The 15,203-nt window shown below is 36.1% G+C and overlaps 3 protein-coding genes across 3 annotated transcripts; all 3 read left to right on the top strand.

Annotated features, from left to right (window-relative positions):
* Positions 1-1,160: 1,160 nt before the first annotated feature.
* On the top strand, positions 1,161-6,359 carry LOC111777641 (peroxidase 2-like). Its single transcript, XM_023657327.2, has 3 exons — positions 1,161-1,424; positions 1,512-1,703; positions 5,593-6,359. Exons 1-3 carry the CDS (start codon positions 1,218-1,220, stop codon positions 6,181-6,183), a joined length of 990 nt encoding a protein of 329 aa, XP_023513095.1. The 5' UTR covers positions 1,161-1,217; the 3' UTR covers positions 6,184-6,359.
* Positions 6,360-7,808: 1,449 nt separating this feature from the next.
* On the top strand, positions 7,809-9,592 carry LOC111777736 (peroxidase 2). The gene is made up of 4 exons (XM_023657451.2): positions 7,809-8,272; positions 8,366-8,554; positions 8,629-8,791; positions 8,865-9,592. The coding sequence occupies exons 1-4, from the start codon at positions 8,084-8,086 to the stop codon at positions 9,299-9,301; spliced, it is 978 nt and encodes a 325-aa protein (XP_023513219.2). The 5' UTR covers positions 7,809-8,083; the 3' UTR covers positions 9,302-9,592.
* A 2,358-nt stretch (positions 9,593-11,950) lies between these two features.
* LOC111777737 (peroxidase 2) lies at positions 11,951-13,514 on the top strand. Its single transcript, XM_023657452.2, has 4 exons — positions 11,951-12,190; positions 12,305-12,493; positions 12,606-12,771; positions 12,873-13,514. The coding sequence occupies exons 1-4, from the start codon at positions 11,984-11,986 to the stop codon at positions 13,310-13,312; spliced, it is 1,002 nt and encodes a 333-aa protein (XP_023513220.2). The 5' UTR covers positions 11,951-11,983; the 3' UTR covers positions 13,313-13,514.
* The last annotated feature ends 1,689 nt before the right edge of the window (positions 13,515-15,203 follow it).

The following is a 15,203-nucleotide window of genomic DNA, read 5'->3' on the forward strand; positions in this document are numbered from 1 at the left end:
AAATATATCAATCAACTCCAACTAACTATCATCTTATTTAAACAATTCTAATATGGATAAACATTACTGTAACTCTTAATATTTTTTATATTTTAAAATGAAGGATATATTTATATCATGGTGATGTATTTGAATGACAAACCACGTTATTATAAATAATGATTGAAAGATCAATATAAACTAAATGTTAGATTATAAATTTTGTCTAATAAATTTAAAAGTCCTAATTTATTCTTATAATTTGAACTCAAATTTAGAATAAATTTAAATCATGAAATTAATAGTAAATTTGATACGTATGAAATGAATTTAAAATTACACTAAATTATGAAAGTCAAATTTGTAATGGAGATGAAATATATTAAGTTAAATTAAATTGTTTGAACATATCATATTAAAATAAATTGAAAACCAACAAACTAAAATATTTTTTTTTTTTTAAATTAGTGGGAAAAAGAAGCAACCTATGGATCTTTCGTGGCAGCCTTCACCTTTCTTCCACGCTCTCCATCAAGAAATGTTTTAGCAATTGTGAGCAAGAAAATACGTTGAAATTAAAAAATAAAAAAATAAAAAATAAAATAAAAAAACAATATTATAAGCTTTGAGTAGGCAAACAACAACAATTTTAATAGCATATAACTAGGATATGAAGAATTAACAGCTAGTTACATCCCCTAATACATTTTGGGATATGATATTTTGGGATATGATTTTGGTGACAGGTCATACATTCCTGTATTGACAACACGTTTTGAACAAACATGACAGGAACATCCTATACACGACACTCTTCAGTTTTTATTTACAACTATCAATAATATGTCCTAGTTTATTCGAAATTCTCAAATTTTTATTTTTATAAAATATAAGCACGAAAGTCTTCTCTCGTGTGGATAAGGGTGTTTTTATAAAATTGAAAAAAAAAACATACATTTGGGTATATATATAAATGTAAATCACACAACAAGCTTGTAATTTAAAGTATATGAATGCTGATATGTGCACAATGTCATGTGATGTCCATAAAGTATATGAACTCAGAAATGATTTAATGGAGAGATAGATGAATATAACCCAAATTTTGATATTTAATACGGTATGGTTGGTTTATTATTAATCGCAACTTGTATGTATTAGAAGCTCATGGGTGTGTATAAAAGCAACTTCCCATCGCACAGCTTCTTCATAAACCCAAAACCCACTTCTTCTCAAACATGGCTCCCACTAAACTCGCACCCTTCCTTGTTGTGGCGGCTTTGATGCTACGAGCTTCTCACGCCCACCTTAGCCCTTTCTTCCACGCCAAAACATGCCCTCAGCTGCCTTTCGTTGTTGCCAACGTGGTTGCCCAAGCTCTACAAACTGACGACCGAGCAGCTGCCAAGCTCATTCGCCTCCATTTTCATGATTGCTTCGTCAATGTAATTTAATTTTACATTTCTACCTTAGAATTGAATACATGCATGGATGATATATACATATATATGGATTTGTCTGGTCGTGTGCAGGGGTGTGATGGGTCTGTGCTATTGGAGGACGTGCCGGGCGTCATCGATAGCGAATTAAACGGACCACCAAACGGTGGGATCCAAGGGCTGGACATCGTGGACAACATTAAATCAGCGGTTGAAAGCGCTTGCCCAGGCGTTGTTTCCTGCGCCGACATCTTAGCCATTTCCTCACAAATCTCTGTTTTCTTGGTAATTAATCAATACTTACCGGTGGTGTCTTTGTGGTTAATTAATGTTAACTTACGGTATGGTAATAACAATTGATTGCAGTCGGGAGGGCCAATTTGACATCTTAGCCATTTCCTCACAAATCTCTGTTTTCTTGGTAATTAATCAATACTTACCGGTGGTGTCTTTGTGGTTAATTAATGTTAACTTACGGTATGGTAATAACAATTGATTGCAGTCGGGAGGGCCAATTTGACATCTTAGCCATTTCCTCACAAATCTCTGTTTTCTTGGTAATTAATCAATACTTACCGGTGGTGTCTTTGTGGTTAATTAATGTTAACTTACGGTATGGTAATAACAATTGATTGCAGTCGGGAGGGCCAATTTGACATCTTAGCCATTTCCTCACAAATCTCTGTTTTCTTGGTAATTAATCAATACTTACCGGTGGTGTCTTTGTGGTTAATTAATGTTAACTTACGGTATGGTAATAACAATTGATTGCAGTCGGGAGGGCCAATTTGACATCTTAGCCATTTCCTCACAAATCTCTGTTTTCTTGGTAATTAATCAATACTTACCGGTGGTGTCTTTGTGGTTAATTAATGTTAACTTACGGTATGGTAATAACAATTGATTGCAGTCGGGAGGGCCAATTTGACATCTTAGCCATTTCCTCACAAATCTCTGTTTTCTTGGTAATTAATCAATACTTACCGGTGGTGTCTTTGTGGTTAATTAATGTTAACTTACGGTATGGTAATAACAATTGATTGCAGTCGGGAGGGCCAATTTGACATCTTAGCCATTTCCTCACAAATCTCTGTTTTCTTGGTAATTAATCAATACTTACCGGTGGTGTCTTTGTGGTTAATTAATGTTAACTTACGGTATGGTAATAACAATTGATTGCAGTCGGGAGGGCCAATTTGACATCTTAGCCATTTCCTCACAAATCTCTGTTTTCTTGGTAATTAATCAATACTTACCGGTGGTGTCTTTGTGGTTAATTAATGTTAACTTACGGTATGGTAATAACAATTGATTGCAGTCGGGAGGGCCAATTTGACATCTTAGCCATTTCCTCACAAATCTCTGTTTTCTTGGTAATTAATCAATACTTACCGGTGGTGTCTTTGTGGTTAATTAATGTTAACTTACGGTATGGTAATAACAATTGATTGCAGTCGGGAGGGCCAATTTGACATCTTAGCCATTTCCTCACAAATCTCTGTTTTCTTGGTAATTAATCAATACTTACCGGTGGTGTCTTTGTGGTTAATTAATGTTAACTTACGGTATGGTAATAACAATTGATTGCAGTCGGGAGGGCCAATTTGACATCTTAGCCATTTCCTCACAAATCTCTGTTTTCTTGGTAATTAATCAATACTTACCGGTGGTGTCTTTGTGGTTAATTAATGTTAACTTACGGTATGGTAATAACAATTGATTGCAGTCGGGAGGGCCAATTTGACATCTTAGCCATTTCCTCACAAATCTCTGTTTTCTTGGTAATTAATCAATACTTACCGGTGGTGTCTTTGTGGTTAATTAATGTTAACTTACGGTATGGTAATAACAATTGATTGCAGTCGGGAGGGCCAATTTGACATCTTAGCCATTTCCTCACAAATCTCTGTTTTCTTGGTAATTAATCAATACTTACCGGTGGTGTCTTTGTGGTTAATTAATGTTAACTTACGGTATGGTAATAACAATTGATTGCAGTCGGGAGGGCCAATTTGACATCTTAGCCATTTCCTCACAAATCTCTGTTTTCTTGGTAATTAATCAATACTTACCGGTGGTGTCTTTGTGGTTAATTAATGTTAACTTACGGTATGGTAATAACAATTGATTGCAGTCGGGAGGGCCAATTTGACATCTTAGCCATTTCCTCACAAATCTCTGTTTTCTTGGTAATTAATCAATACTTACCGGTGGTGTCTTTGTGGTTAATTAATGTTAACTTACGGTATGGTAATAACAATTGATTGCAGTCGGGAGGGCCAATTTGACATCTTAGCCATTTCCTCACAAATCTCTGTTTTCTTGGTAATTAATCAATACTTACCGGTGGTGTCTTTGTGGTTAATTAATGTTAACTTACGGTATGGTAATAACAATTGATTGCAGTCGGGAGGGCCAATTTGACATCTTAGCCATTTCCTCACAAATCTCTGTTTTCTTGGTAATTAATCAATACTTACCGGTGGTGTCTTTGTGGTTAATTAATGTTAACTTACGGTATGGTAATAACAATTGATTGCAGTCGGGAGGGCCAATTTGACATCTTAGCCATTTCCTCACAAATCTCTGTTTTCTTGGTAATTAATCAATACTTACCGGTGGTGTCTTTGTGGTTAATTAATGTTAACTTACGGTATGGTAATAACAATTGATTGCAGTCGGGAGGGCCAATTTGACATCTTAGCCATTTCCTCACAAATCTCTGTTTTCTTGGTAATTAATCAATACTTACCGGTGGTGTCTTTGTGGTTAATTAATGTTAACTTACGGTATGGTAATAACAATTGATTGCAGTCGGGAGGGCCAATTTGACATCTTAGCCATTTCCTCACAAATCTCTGTTTTCTTGGTAATTAATCAATACTTACCGGTGGTGTCTTTGTGGTTAATTAATGTTAACTTACGGTATGGTAATAACAATTGATTGCAGTCGGGAGGGCCAATTTGACATCTTAGCCATTTCCTCACAAATCTCTGTTTTCTTGGTAATTAATCAATACTTACCGGTGGTGTCTTTGTGGTTAATTAATGTTAACTTACGGTATGGTAATAACAATTGATTGCAGTCGGGAGGGCCAATTTGACATCTTAGCCATTTCCTCACAAATCTCTGTTTTCTTGGTAATTAATCAATACTTACCGGTGGTGTCTTTGTGGTTAATTAATGTTAACTTACGGTATGGTAATAACAATTGATTGCAGTCGGGAGGGCCAATTTGACATCTTAGCCATTTCCTCACAAATCTCTGTTTTCTTGGTAATTAATCAATACTTACCGGTGGTGTCTTTGTGGTTAATTAATGTTAACTTACGGTATGGTAATAACAATTGATTGCAGTCGGGAGGGCCAATTTGACATCTTAGCCATTTCCTCACAAATCTCTGTTTTCTTGGTAATTAATCAATACTTACCGGTGGTGTCTTTGTGGTTAATTAATGTTAACTTACGGTATGGTAATAACAATTGATTGCAGTCGGGAGGGCCAATTTGACATCTTAGCCATTTCCTCACAAATCTCTGTTTTCTTGGTAATTAATCAATACTTACCGGTGGTGTCTTTGTGGTTAATTAATGTTAACTTACGGTATGGTAATAACAATTGATTGCAGTCGGGAGGGCCAATTTGACATCTTAGCCATTTCCTCACAAATCTCTGTTTTCTTGGTAATTAATCAATACTTACCGGTGGTGTCTTTGTGGTTAATTAATGTTAACTTACGGTATGGTAATAACAATTGATTGCAGTCGGGAGGGCCAATTTGACATCTTAGCCATTTCCTCACAAATCTCTGTTTTCTTGGTAATTAATCAATACTTACCGGTGGTGTCTTTGTGGTTAATTAATGTTAACTTACGGTATGGTAATAACAATTGATTGCAGTCGGGAGGGCCAATTTGACATCTTAGCCATTTCCTCACAAATCTCTGTTTTCTTGGTAATTAATCAATACTTACCGGTGGTGTCTTTGTGGTTAATTAATGTTAACTTACGGTATGGTAATAACAATTGATTGCAGTCGGGAGGGCCAATTTGACATCTTAGCCATTTCCTCACAAATCTCTGTTTTCTTGGTAATTAATCAATACTTACCGGTGGTGTCTTTGTGGTTAATTAATGTTAACTTACGGTATGGTAATAACAATTGATTGCAGTCGGGAGGGCCAATTTGGGTAGTTCCGCTGGGAAGAAAAGACAGCAGGATAGCCAATAGAACCGGAACCTCAAACCTTCCTGGTCCCTCCGAAACTCTAGTCGGGCTCAAACGCAAGTTTGCGGCACAGGGGCTTGATTCTACGGATCTTGTGGCTCTATCAGGAGCACACACGTTCGGGCGAGCGAGATGTTTCTTCTTCACCGGTCGCTTCGACAACTTCAACAACACCGGAATACCCGACCCAACGCTAAACCCTGTTTACAGGGAGCAGCTTCGACGGCTCTGCACGACCCAACAAACACGAGTGAATTTCGACCCCATAACGCCAACCAAATTCGACAAAGCCTACTATACCAATCTCATAAACCTGAAGGGGCTTCTCCAAAGTGACCAAGAGCTCTTCTCCACCCCCAAGGCTGATACCAAGGCCATCGTCAAAAATTTCGCCGCTAACGAGGTTGCCTTCTTTACCCAATTTGTGAAATCCATGATCAAAATGGGGAATCTGAAGCCGCCCCCCGGCATCAGATCAGAAATCAGACAAAACTGTAGGAGGGTCAACCCGGTGAAGGCCTATGACATTATGTAACTTGATGTTCCTCGTCTTAGATTTTGTCTGTCCCTAAGAACAAAGCTTCCACTTTGTTTTTATTTCTGTTGTCGTGTGTGTCTAAACTGGAAAGGATTGTGGTTTAACTTTTAAGTTTAGTGTTCCACCTAAGAGATTAGTGACTCACAAAAGTATTAACACATCTCTATTGCCCACTCATGACTCATGTATCAATTTAATTACTATCAACCCATCGTAAACTAATGATGATAACAGTAAGAAACCTCCCCACATTTTAAAAACTTGGAGAGAAAGCCAATATAGGATAATATCTACTAGTGGTGAGCTTGGACTATTATAAACGGTATTAGAGCCCAGACACCGAGCAATGTGCCAGCGAAGAAATTGATCCCCGAAAGTGGGTAGACACGAGACGGTGTGTGAACAAGGACGTTGGGCCGCGAAAGGGGTAGATTGGAGGGGTCCCACATTAATTGAAGAAGGAAACAAGTGTCAGCGAGTAAGCTAGGCCCAAAGGAGGGTGGACTCTAAGATAATACATCTGTTGGAGAGGATAATGAAACATTCTTTTTTTTTTCTAACACATCGATGGATTGTGAAGATCTCATATCGATTGGAGAAGCGTTTTAAAAACCTTGAGAAGAAGTCTAAAAAACAACAATATTGGTAAGCGGTGAACTTGGGCCTTTACCGCTAATATTCAAATTTTTTTTTTCCAACACATCATATATTTTAAATTAAAATATTATATATTCTTATTTATACCTTCCAAAAGCAATCTCAAATCCTTCCACTGTCATATTATAAGTTGATTCGTTAAAATCATTCTTTAAAGGCGTGACATTTACAACTTAAAACCTTAAGAATAATTTAACTGAATTTAAAGATTAAATTTGAGAAATAAAAACTCTTTAAGCAATACTATTATAGTTAAAGGATGAGTTATGGAAAGTGATATTAATATCAAATTAAATTGGGTGCCCCACTCCCAACCTTACCCAACCCAACAGGCAACACAAAGCAGCCCTCCTAGGCTTGTCTTCAATTATTCGGATAGCGATGGCTAAGGCTCAAGATCGATCAATCAACCAATCAACCAATCAAATCTAAGGAAATAATTCAAATGAAAACTTATGATATATGTTTAAACAATAATGACACTTGTGTTTTGTGCTGGAATATTAGAGACTCAATGTTAAAAGCTGGACCAAATGCAAACTTCAAATTAAAACTATATAATCAAAATTAAAATGAAGCTGAGATGATACTCAAAGTATCAACTACCAGTTTAATTGTTACCTTATTTCATTATGGTTAGTTTGATTTAATATAAAAAGCAAAAGATGAAATAAAAAATAAAGTAAACCTTTAGATTTGATTATTTATTATTATTTGTTGCTATTGTCGTGTTTGTCCGAAAATAAAAGATAAGACATCACCTAATTGATTGTAGTTTATATTTTAGGTTATTGACGAGGAATTGGAAACCCGAGGTGGGGACCACCCAACAAGGACTTTGGTTCTCCCATCCCTAACTATTTATTGTAAATAAATACGAATAAATCCTTAGGCGGGGTTTAGTTTGTGGTTCTTATCACGTGGGTGGGGACTCCAGAATATGCTCTCTCTTCTACAAAAACTATTCCCTTTCAGAAAACAAAACAACGCATTCAAATTTGGGATGCTTCTATAATCAAAAGCATCTTCCGCTTCATTTAAGATTCTGTGAGGTTGGTCGTCCAGTTTCCATGGTCACTCATCCCGAATCCAAACTCCTTTTCCTTTTCCTGCTTTACTTCTATTCATTCAAAATTATGATTAATCAACAAAGTATCTCCAATCTTTTCTATAAAACCACGCTCCATTTGTGTTACGTTTCATTACCAATCCAAACCCATCTCCTCCAAACAAGAGAAAAATGGCCTTGCTTTTCTTTCTGGCTCTTTTATTTGGAGCCTCTTATGCCCAACTCACCGAGACCTTCTACGACCAAACTTGTCCTCGTCTCCCTAACATTGTCCGCCAAGAGGTCAAGAGGGCTATTGAAACCGACATCCGTGCCGGGGCTAAGCTCATCCGCTTCCATTTCCATGACTGCTTCGTCCAAGTACTTACTCTTACTCAAATCCTTCATTACTTTTTTTTGTTTCCCCTTTTAACATTTTGTCTCCGTGTTCTTACAATGGGGCTGATTTTGCAGGGCTGCGATGCCTCTGTTTTGCTAGAGGATGCTCCCGGCATCGACAGTGAACTCAACGGACTAGGAAATTTAGGAATCCAAGGACTCGAGATTGTCGACGCCATCAAAGCCGCCGTTGAAAGCGAATGTCCCGGCGTCGTATCTTGCGCCGACGTCCTAGCTCTGGCCGCTAAACAATCTGTGGACGTGGTAATAACTAATTCCCACTCCAAGCTTCAAAATTAATAAGAAAATATTAAAATTGGGGTGGTTTCTGTTTTTAGCAAGGTGGGCCCAGCTGGAGAGTTTTATTTGGAAGAAGAGATAGCAGAACAGCCAATAGAACAGGGGCCGACGAACTCCCAAGTCCGTTCGAAACTCTTGAGCCACTCAAAAACAAGTTCGAAGCCCTTGGGCTGGATTCCACTGATCTTGTTGCTCTATCTGGTAATTTTTCTGGAGCATTAGGATGAAGAACACCAATTTGGATTGATTAACGTAGTGGGGTTTCTAAATTCAGGGGCGCATACGTTCGGTCGGTCGAGATGCATGTTCTTCAGCGGGCGTTTCTCCAACTTCAATGGGACTGGGCAGCCAGATCCGACACTGGACCCAGCGTACAGGCAGGAGCTGGAGCGAGCTTGTACAGATGGAGAGACGCGAGTGAATTTCGATCCAACCACACCGGACACATTTGACAAAAACTACTACACCAACCTTCAAGCCAATCGAGGGCTTCTCACGAGTGACCAAGTGCTGTTCTCCACTCCTGGCGCCGACACAATTGAAATTGTGAACCGTCTTGGGTCCCGAGAAGGAAGCTTCTTTAGACAATTTCGGGTGTCCATGATTAAGATGGGAAACATTAGGCCCTTAACTGGAAACCAAGGGGAAATCAGAAGAAACTGCAGGAGGGTGAATGAGTTGGGAGGTGAAGCAGGGCATGATGTTATGTAATTTTACGCCTCTTGCTTGTGTGCCACAATAAATTCAGAACTTCCATGGTCGTGTTTTGAAGGTTCTGGATATAATATTTTCCATTTCTGGAGGGAACATGTGTGGTTTTTGAAGGGAAGGGTTGCATCTTTAGAGATAGGATTGGATGATTGGAGAGTATGTTTGTAGTAGTTATTATCATGTTCATCCCAGTTGGAGACCCCACCCTCGATCCAACTCTTTATAATATGCTTCACTTGTGTGTGTGTGTGGAAGGAACATCACAAAATGGATATCTTCTTTTGCCACCAACTATTCTTGATAAATTAGTATTTTTAATAATTATCCTATATCAATTAATATTCTAATTCTCAATCACTATCTATTTATTATTTTCATTTTTGTTAGTTAATAAATAAGCTTATCTAACAACGTATTTAATTTGAAAACGGATAAAATAGAATATGGGATTTTGGATTTCAATTATGTGTGCAAAAATAGAATTCTCCACCCCCACGCTTTCAATTATTTCCTCTGATTTCACATTTTCAAACTTTTAATTTCTGTTTTGAGTTTGATAATGTATTTCTTGGCATTTAATAATAAATGAAATTAAAGAAAAATAGTAATAATAGTAATACAAAGGGGAAAATAATGAGAGTAAAGTAAATGATATAATTATCGAGGGAAAGCCCTTCTGAGAGCTTGCTAACTCTGCTTTCAGGCCAAGTTGGAATAAAGTTAATTATCGGACCACCTTGCTTTATTTCCCTAATCTCTTTCTTTATTATATTATAATATAATACCTTCTTTTTCTTTATGTTTGAATTTAATACTGGCCACCAGGAACGTGGCCGCCTGAGGATATAGAAACTTCACATTGTTTACTTTATAATATATAATATTAATAATAAACAAATAAACAAGGAACAAAGACATCGGAGGATGCATGAACCAACCAATACCACCCACGTGGTTTCATTCATTTTTCAAAAGTTTGAAAACATATCACGTCAGCTAAATTTATAATTTATCCAAAAAGAGAAAACAAAATCGTTTTCCTCTATTTTGTTAGCGGTAATTTCCGACAGTAAAACGTGATGGGTGATAAACTATTGACCAATTTGGGCACGTGGGACCCAATTAGCTACTAATATTAATATATTTCTGTCAAGAAAAAATATAAATATAGAGTAGTCTCATGGCCACCACATGCATAAGAATAAAGAATTAAAGTAAGCTTCCATCATTTCCGCTTCATCTACAATATTATATACTAATTGTTTCTTGATTTTATGGATTACTAAAGAATCTAAATCAATAAAAGTTAATTATTATTTTATTTATTTCTCTTGTCCAAAAATCAAACTAGGGCTGCAGAAACGTGGGCAACTCCGTGAAGAAAAGCATATTCTAAAAAAATATATAGAGAGAGAGAAAGGAAAAAACTCTCCAAATTTGAATAACTTAGTCATTATTAAGATTAGGTTGGTTAGGTCACCTACAACCCATCACATGACTCATTACATTTATTTTATTTTTATTTATTTTTTTTTTTAAAAAAAAAAATTCAAATCCATTTATTTAATGATCTTACTGTGTTACATTAAATTGGATCTAAAACTCAGCCAATAAATAAAATAAAATACACACATAAATATTTACGCTTGAATTAGTTTTAAATAGAGTCGAATTTGACATGAAAATAGACAATAAATTAGGCAAAGGTATCAGTAAAATTAAAATAAATAAATGAAGAATTGGATTATATTCGGATCCCAAATTTGGTGAAACCAGACCGCCCGCCACTCTGATTGGTATTTATTACTATTTCTGTAGTTGCCAGAAAATTGTCAAACCAAACTTTAATGCATTTTATTTTTAGACTTGTAAAATACGCTACTAAATTATTATTATTATTTCTTTAGAGATAATTGTACACTCATTGTTGTCAAACATTCCCTTTAATGGAAAAATAAATTCAATTTTTAACTCTAAACTAAACTAAACTCAATTTCCTGGATTCACCCCTAACTGTTTTTCAAAAGTAACTCTAATGCTGGATTTGTCAATTAATTTCATATCAAATATGACTCTATAATTTATTACATAAACCTTCAATGATTTTTTAAATGAGAGTGCAACACTTCAAAAGTTTCAAATGAAAATTAGAATATTTGTCCAAATTAAATTGATGAAGATTCAATTTGATACCCTAAATTTGTTCAAGCTCTTCCACTCCAAGAATAGGCTTTGCTTCTATTATTTACTTTTAAAAATGTTTCAAATAATCAAACAGAAACAGGTGAAAAAAAAGATTGATGCAAGTGATTATCATTTGGCATAATTTTGTGTTCATTCCTACATAATATATGATGAACTAAGAAAACTACAAGTTTGATTTTATTTTCCATGTTATTTATTTTTTTTTTCCAATTACTAATATATAACGAACCCGTAATTTCATTGTTCATGTGAAAGAAACTGAGGATAATACCTAAAATTTGTAAAAAGTCAAATGATGAATATTGACAAGAATGCAGATTCATAAGGCTCAAATTTTCAATTACAGTGGCCTCCATGTAACCTATACAGTGTCAGCCGCCGCCGTGTCGTGGGCATAACACACGACCCGGTAATCGGCTTTAGTCTCTATAAAAACGGCTTCCATTACCCAACCTTTTCCTCACTCCAACTTCCAAAATGGCCTCCTCCAATGCCATACCCATCTTTTTCTTATGGGCTCTTCTCTTCGGAGCCTCCTCAGCTCAACTCTCCGAGACCTTTTACGACCGAACTTGCCCTCGCCTCCCCAACATTGTCCGCGCCGCCGTCAAGAAAGCAATCGAAACCGACATCCGTGCCGGTGCAAAACTCATCCGCCTCCATTTCCACGATTGCTTCGTCAATGTAATCACTTTTTTCTTTTTTCTTTTTTTTCTTTTTCTTTTCTGTGTGTGTGTCTCCCTACTTAGTTATTTTTATTTTTCCTCATCTGACTTGATTTGTTGGCTGATTTTGCAGGGCTGTGATGGCTCTGTTTTGCTAGAGGATGCTCCCGGCATAGTCAGTGAGCTGAACTCCCCCGGAAATCAGGGAATTCAAGGACTCGAGATTGTCGACGCCATTAAAGCCGCCGTGGAGAGTGAATGCCCCAATACCGTTTCCTGTGCCGACATCCTAGCTCAGGCTTCTAAGGATTCTGTGGATGTGGTAATATGTTCATTCCGAGTTCAATTTCCAATACCTACATCCACTCCTTATGTTTGGGTATCTTGTTTTTTTGACCCAATAAGAAAAACGGTGTCTTTTTCCCCTTTTTCAGCAAGGAGGGCCTAGTTGGAGAGTGTTATACGGGAGACGAGACAGTAGAATAGCGAACAAAACAGGGGCTGATAGTGGCCTCGCCAGTCCCTTCGAAACTCTCGTCCAACTCAAAAAGAAATTTTCTGATGTTGGCCTCGGAACCACTGATCTCGTGGCTTTATCTGGTAATTAATTTAGTCAATCAATCTTTCACTCATCCAATAATTAACCCCCTAGCCACCAACTATTTTGAACTGATGGTAATTTTATGAATTGGTTAAATCAGGAGCGCATACGTTTGGGCGATCGAGATGCAGATTCTTCAGCCACCGATTTGCCAATTTCAACAATACCGGAAGGCCAGATCCATCACTGGACGCTAACTACAGAGGATTCCTTGAAGGGGTTTGTTCTGCTGGTCCAGACACAAGAGCAAATTTCGACCCGACAACACCGGACGTGTTCGACAAAAACTACTACACCAACCTTCAAGCGGGGAAGGGGCTTCTGCAGAGCGATCAAGAGCTGTTCTCCACTGCTGGGGCGGACACCATCGCCATTGTGAACAGCTTCGCGGCCAGAGAAGGCACCTTCTTCAAGGAGTTCCGGACGTCCATGATCAACATGGGTAACATCAAGCCTTTGACTGGCAGCCGTGGGGAAATCAGAAGAAATTGCAGGAGGGTCAACTCCGCCACGGGTGGAGAAGGCCACGATGTTATGTAATCTCAGTTTCAGAGAACCAATTTGGCCTGTCTGCCTGGAAATGGAAAGTTGCTGACAAGAGTGAATCTTGTTATTATTGTGGAGTTGCAAAATCAAAGTATAAGCTTAGGATGTTAATTAGTTGGGTGTTTCTCAAATCTGTGTGTCCTTTTTTAGGGGGAAAAAGGTAAATAAAAAAGGCAGGGCAGGCTTGCGGTCGCTACTCATCTTCTTTTTCATTCATCATAGTCCTCCGGACGACTCTGTTTCAATTATGCTTATGCATCATATCCAAATCCAAGGAAAATGAACCCAGAAATGGAAAGAACTTACTCCTTTTTTGAAAAGAAAGTTCTCAAATCATAAACAAAGGAAGTTTAAATTAAAGGCATCACTTTTAATTTTATATCTAATATTATATATTCACATCATTTCAGAGAAAAGGCTTTGAACCCACCATTTTTTGAAAGGAAAGAAAAAAAAGAACAAGTAAGATGTTTCAAATATTGATGTCAAAATAAGCATAGCCTTATTGATAAATTTTTAATAAAACATCTGTCGGTGCAAATATAAAACCGAATATTTCTCCCCATACAATTATTCATAAGAAAATCAACCTTCTAAAAAGTTTAAAAATAAAATAGAAAAAAGTGTGCATGTTAAAATATATTAAAAAATAAAGTTGGATGAATTAAAATGTATCATTTAAGTTTTTATAGGCAAATCAATTGACTACTCTATATAACTACTATTTATTCAACTCATCTAACACAAACATAGATATAAAAAAAAATATACCTGTGTAATCAATGTTAAGAATTAAAATTACCTAATTTAGTGCATTACTTGTCACACTTTTACTTAATCACTATGTCTAATTCAATATATTAATACACCCATTTTATAAAGTATTAGTATTAAAGATATTGATGTATTAATCAAAGTCAAATGAATAACGGAAATTACGTGACATGTTTTGAAAATATAATATCATATTATATGAGATAATTGTATATTACTTATGGTTGTCTACAAGTAAACTCACTTGTTTATGTATTTATTCATGGTTGACTGTGGACTCTTAATCTCAATTACAACCTAATACACTAAAAAAATTTATGTCAAATAAACTCTACTATATTAAATTAATTTCTTCGTTTTAGGAAATTGATCATACAGAAAAAAAAAAAAAAAAAGTGTTTATTAATGATAAATTGATGGTTAGTGGCAGGTAACACGAAGAGACATAATGACAGCAGCCTTTTCTTGTGGGCATTGAAGACGGGATTTGATGGATCGTTATGAAAGTGCAATCTGATCCCACCAATCACATGGGATCCAATTTAGATATAAAAGATATTTTATTCTTTGTTTTAATTTATTGTTTTTTTCTTCATTTTTTGTGGGAAAAAAAAAAACATACAATTAATTACAGGCCAAGAAAATTTGGTGATCCTTATCCTTAATCAGTTTTGTGTACTAGAAAGAAACAAAAAAAGAACAATTATTTTATAGAGGTACCTCCTAATCTCACCCAAACCCGAAAACCGCCTTCCAAGAACCTTACCTCACCCAGCAGCCACCCACTTATTTTGATATATTATTAATAATAATATCAATTTGATGTATTGGAATTTTAAAGGTTTAATACTCAACGACCAAAATTAAAATATAATTAAGGGAATGGAACAAATTAAAATTATAGCTACTTTTATAAAAACATGCAAATGCCACGTCAATCATAATTATAGGGATGGCCTGTTGAGTTGGTCATGTTGATTTGGACACGTAATGAAAAAATAGATTCAAATTGCTAATTGCAACAAAAACCTGACTTAGTAAATATATCTGATTATTAAACCCTAAACATGAAAAGTAATGAATCATAATTTCTTGACTTTTTTGTACAATG

This window comes from Cucurbita pepo, chromosome 16 (assembly GCF_057944985.1).
Source record: "Cucurbita pepo subsp. pepo isolate OVF chromosome 16, ASM5794498v1, whole genome shotgun sequence".
Taxonomy (NCBI): Eukaryota; Viridiplantae; Streptophyta; class Magnoliopsida; order Cucurbitales; family Cucurbitaceae; genus Cucurbita; species Cucurbita pepo.

Coding starts and splice junctions, on each gene's coding strand:
- LOC111777736 (XM_023657451.2), top strand. CDS start 8,084: ATGGCCTTGCTTTTCTTTCTGGCTCTTTTATTTGGAGCCTCTTATGCC. Junction 8,273..8,365: donor TCCATGACTGCTTCGTCCAA/GTACTTACTCTT, acceptor CTGATTTTGCAG/GGCTGCGATGCCTCTGTTTT. Junction 8,792..8,864: donor TGATCTTGTTGCTCTATCTG/GTAATTTTTCTG, acceptor TTCTAAATTCAG/GGGCGCATACGTTCGGTCGG.
- LOC111777737 (XM_023657452.2), top strand. CDS start 11,984: ATGGCCTCCTCCAATGCCATACCCATCTTTTTCTTATGGGCTCTTCTC. Junction 12,191..12,304: donor TCCACGATTGCTTCGTCAAT/GTAATCACTTTT, acceptor CTGATTTTGCAG/GGCTGTGATGGCTCTGTTTT. Junction 12,772..12,872: donor TGATCTCGTGGCTTTATCTG/GTAATTAATTTA, acceptor TGGTTAAATCAG/GAGCGCATACGTTTGGGCGA.
- LOC111777641 (XM_023657327.2), top strand. CDS start 1,218: ATGGCTCCCACTAAACTCGCACCCTTCCTTGTTGTGGCGGCTTTGATG. Junction 1,425..1,511: donor TTCATGATTGCTTCGTCAAT/GTAATTTAATTT, acceptor GGTCGTGTGCAG/GGGTGTGATGGGTCTGTGCT. Junction 1,704..5,592: donor CACAAATCTCTGTTTTCTTG/GTAATTAATCAA, acceptor AATTGATTGCAG/TCGGGAGGGCCAATTTGGGT.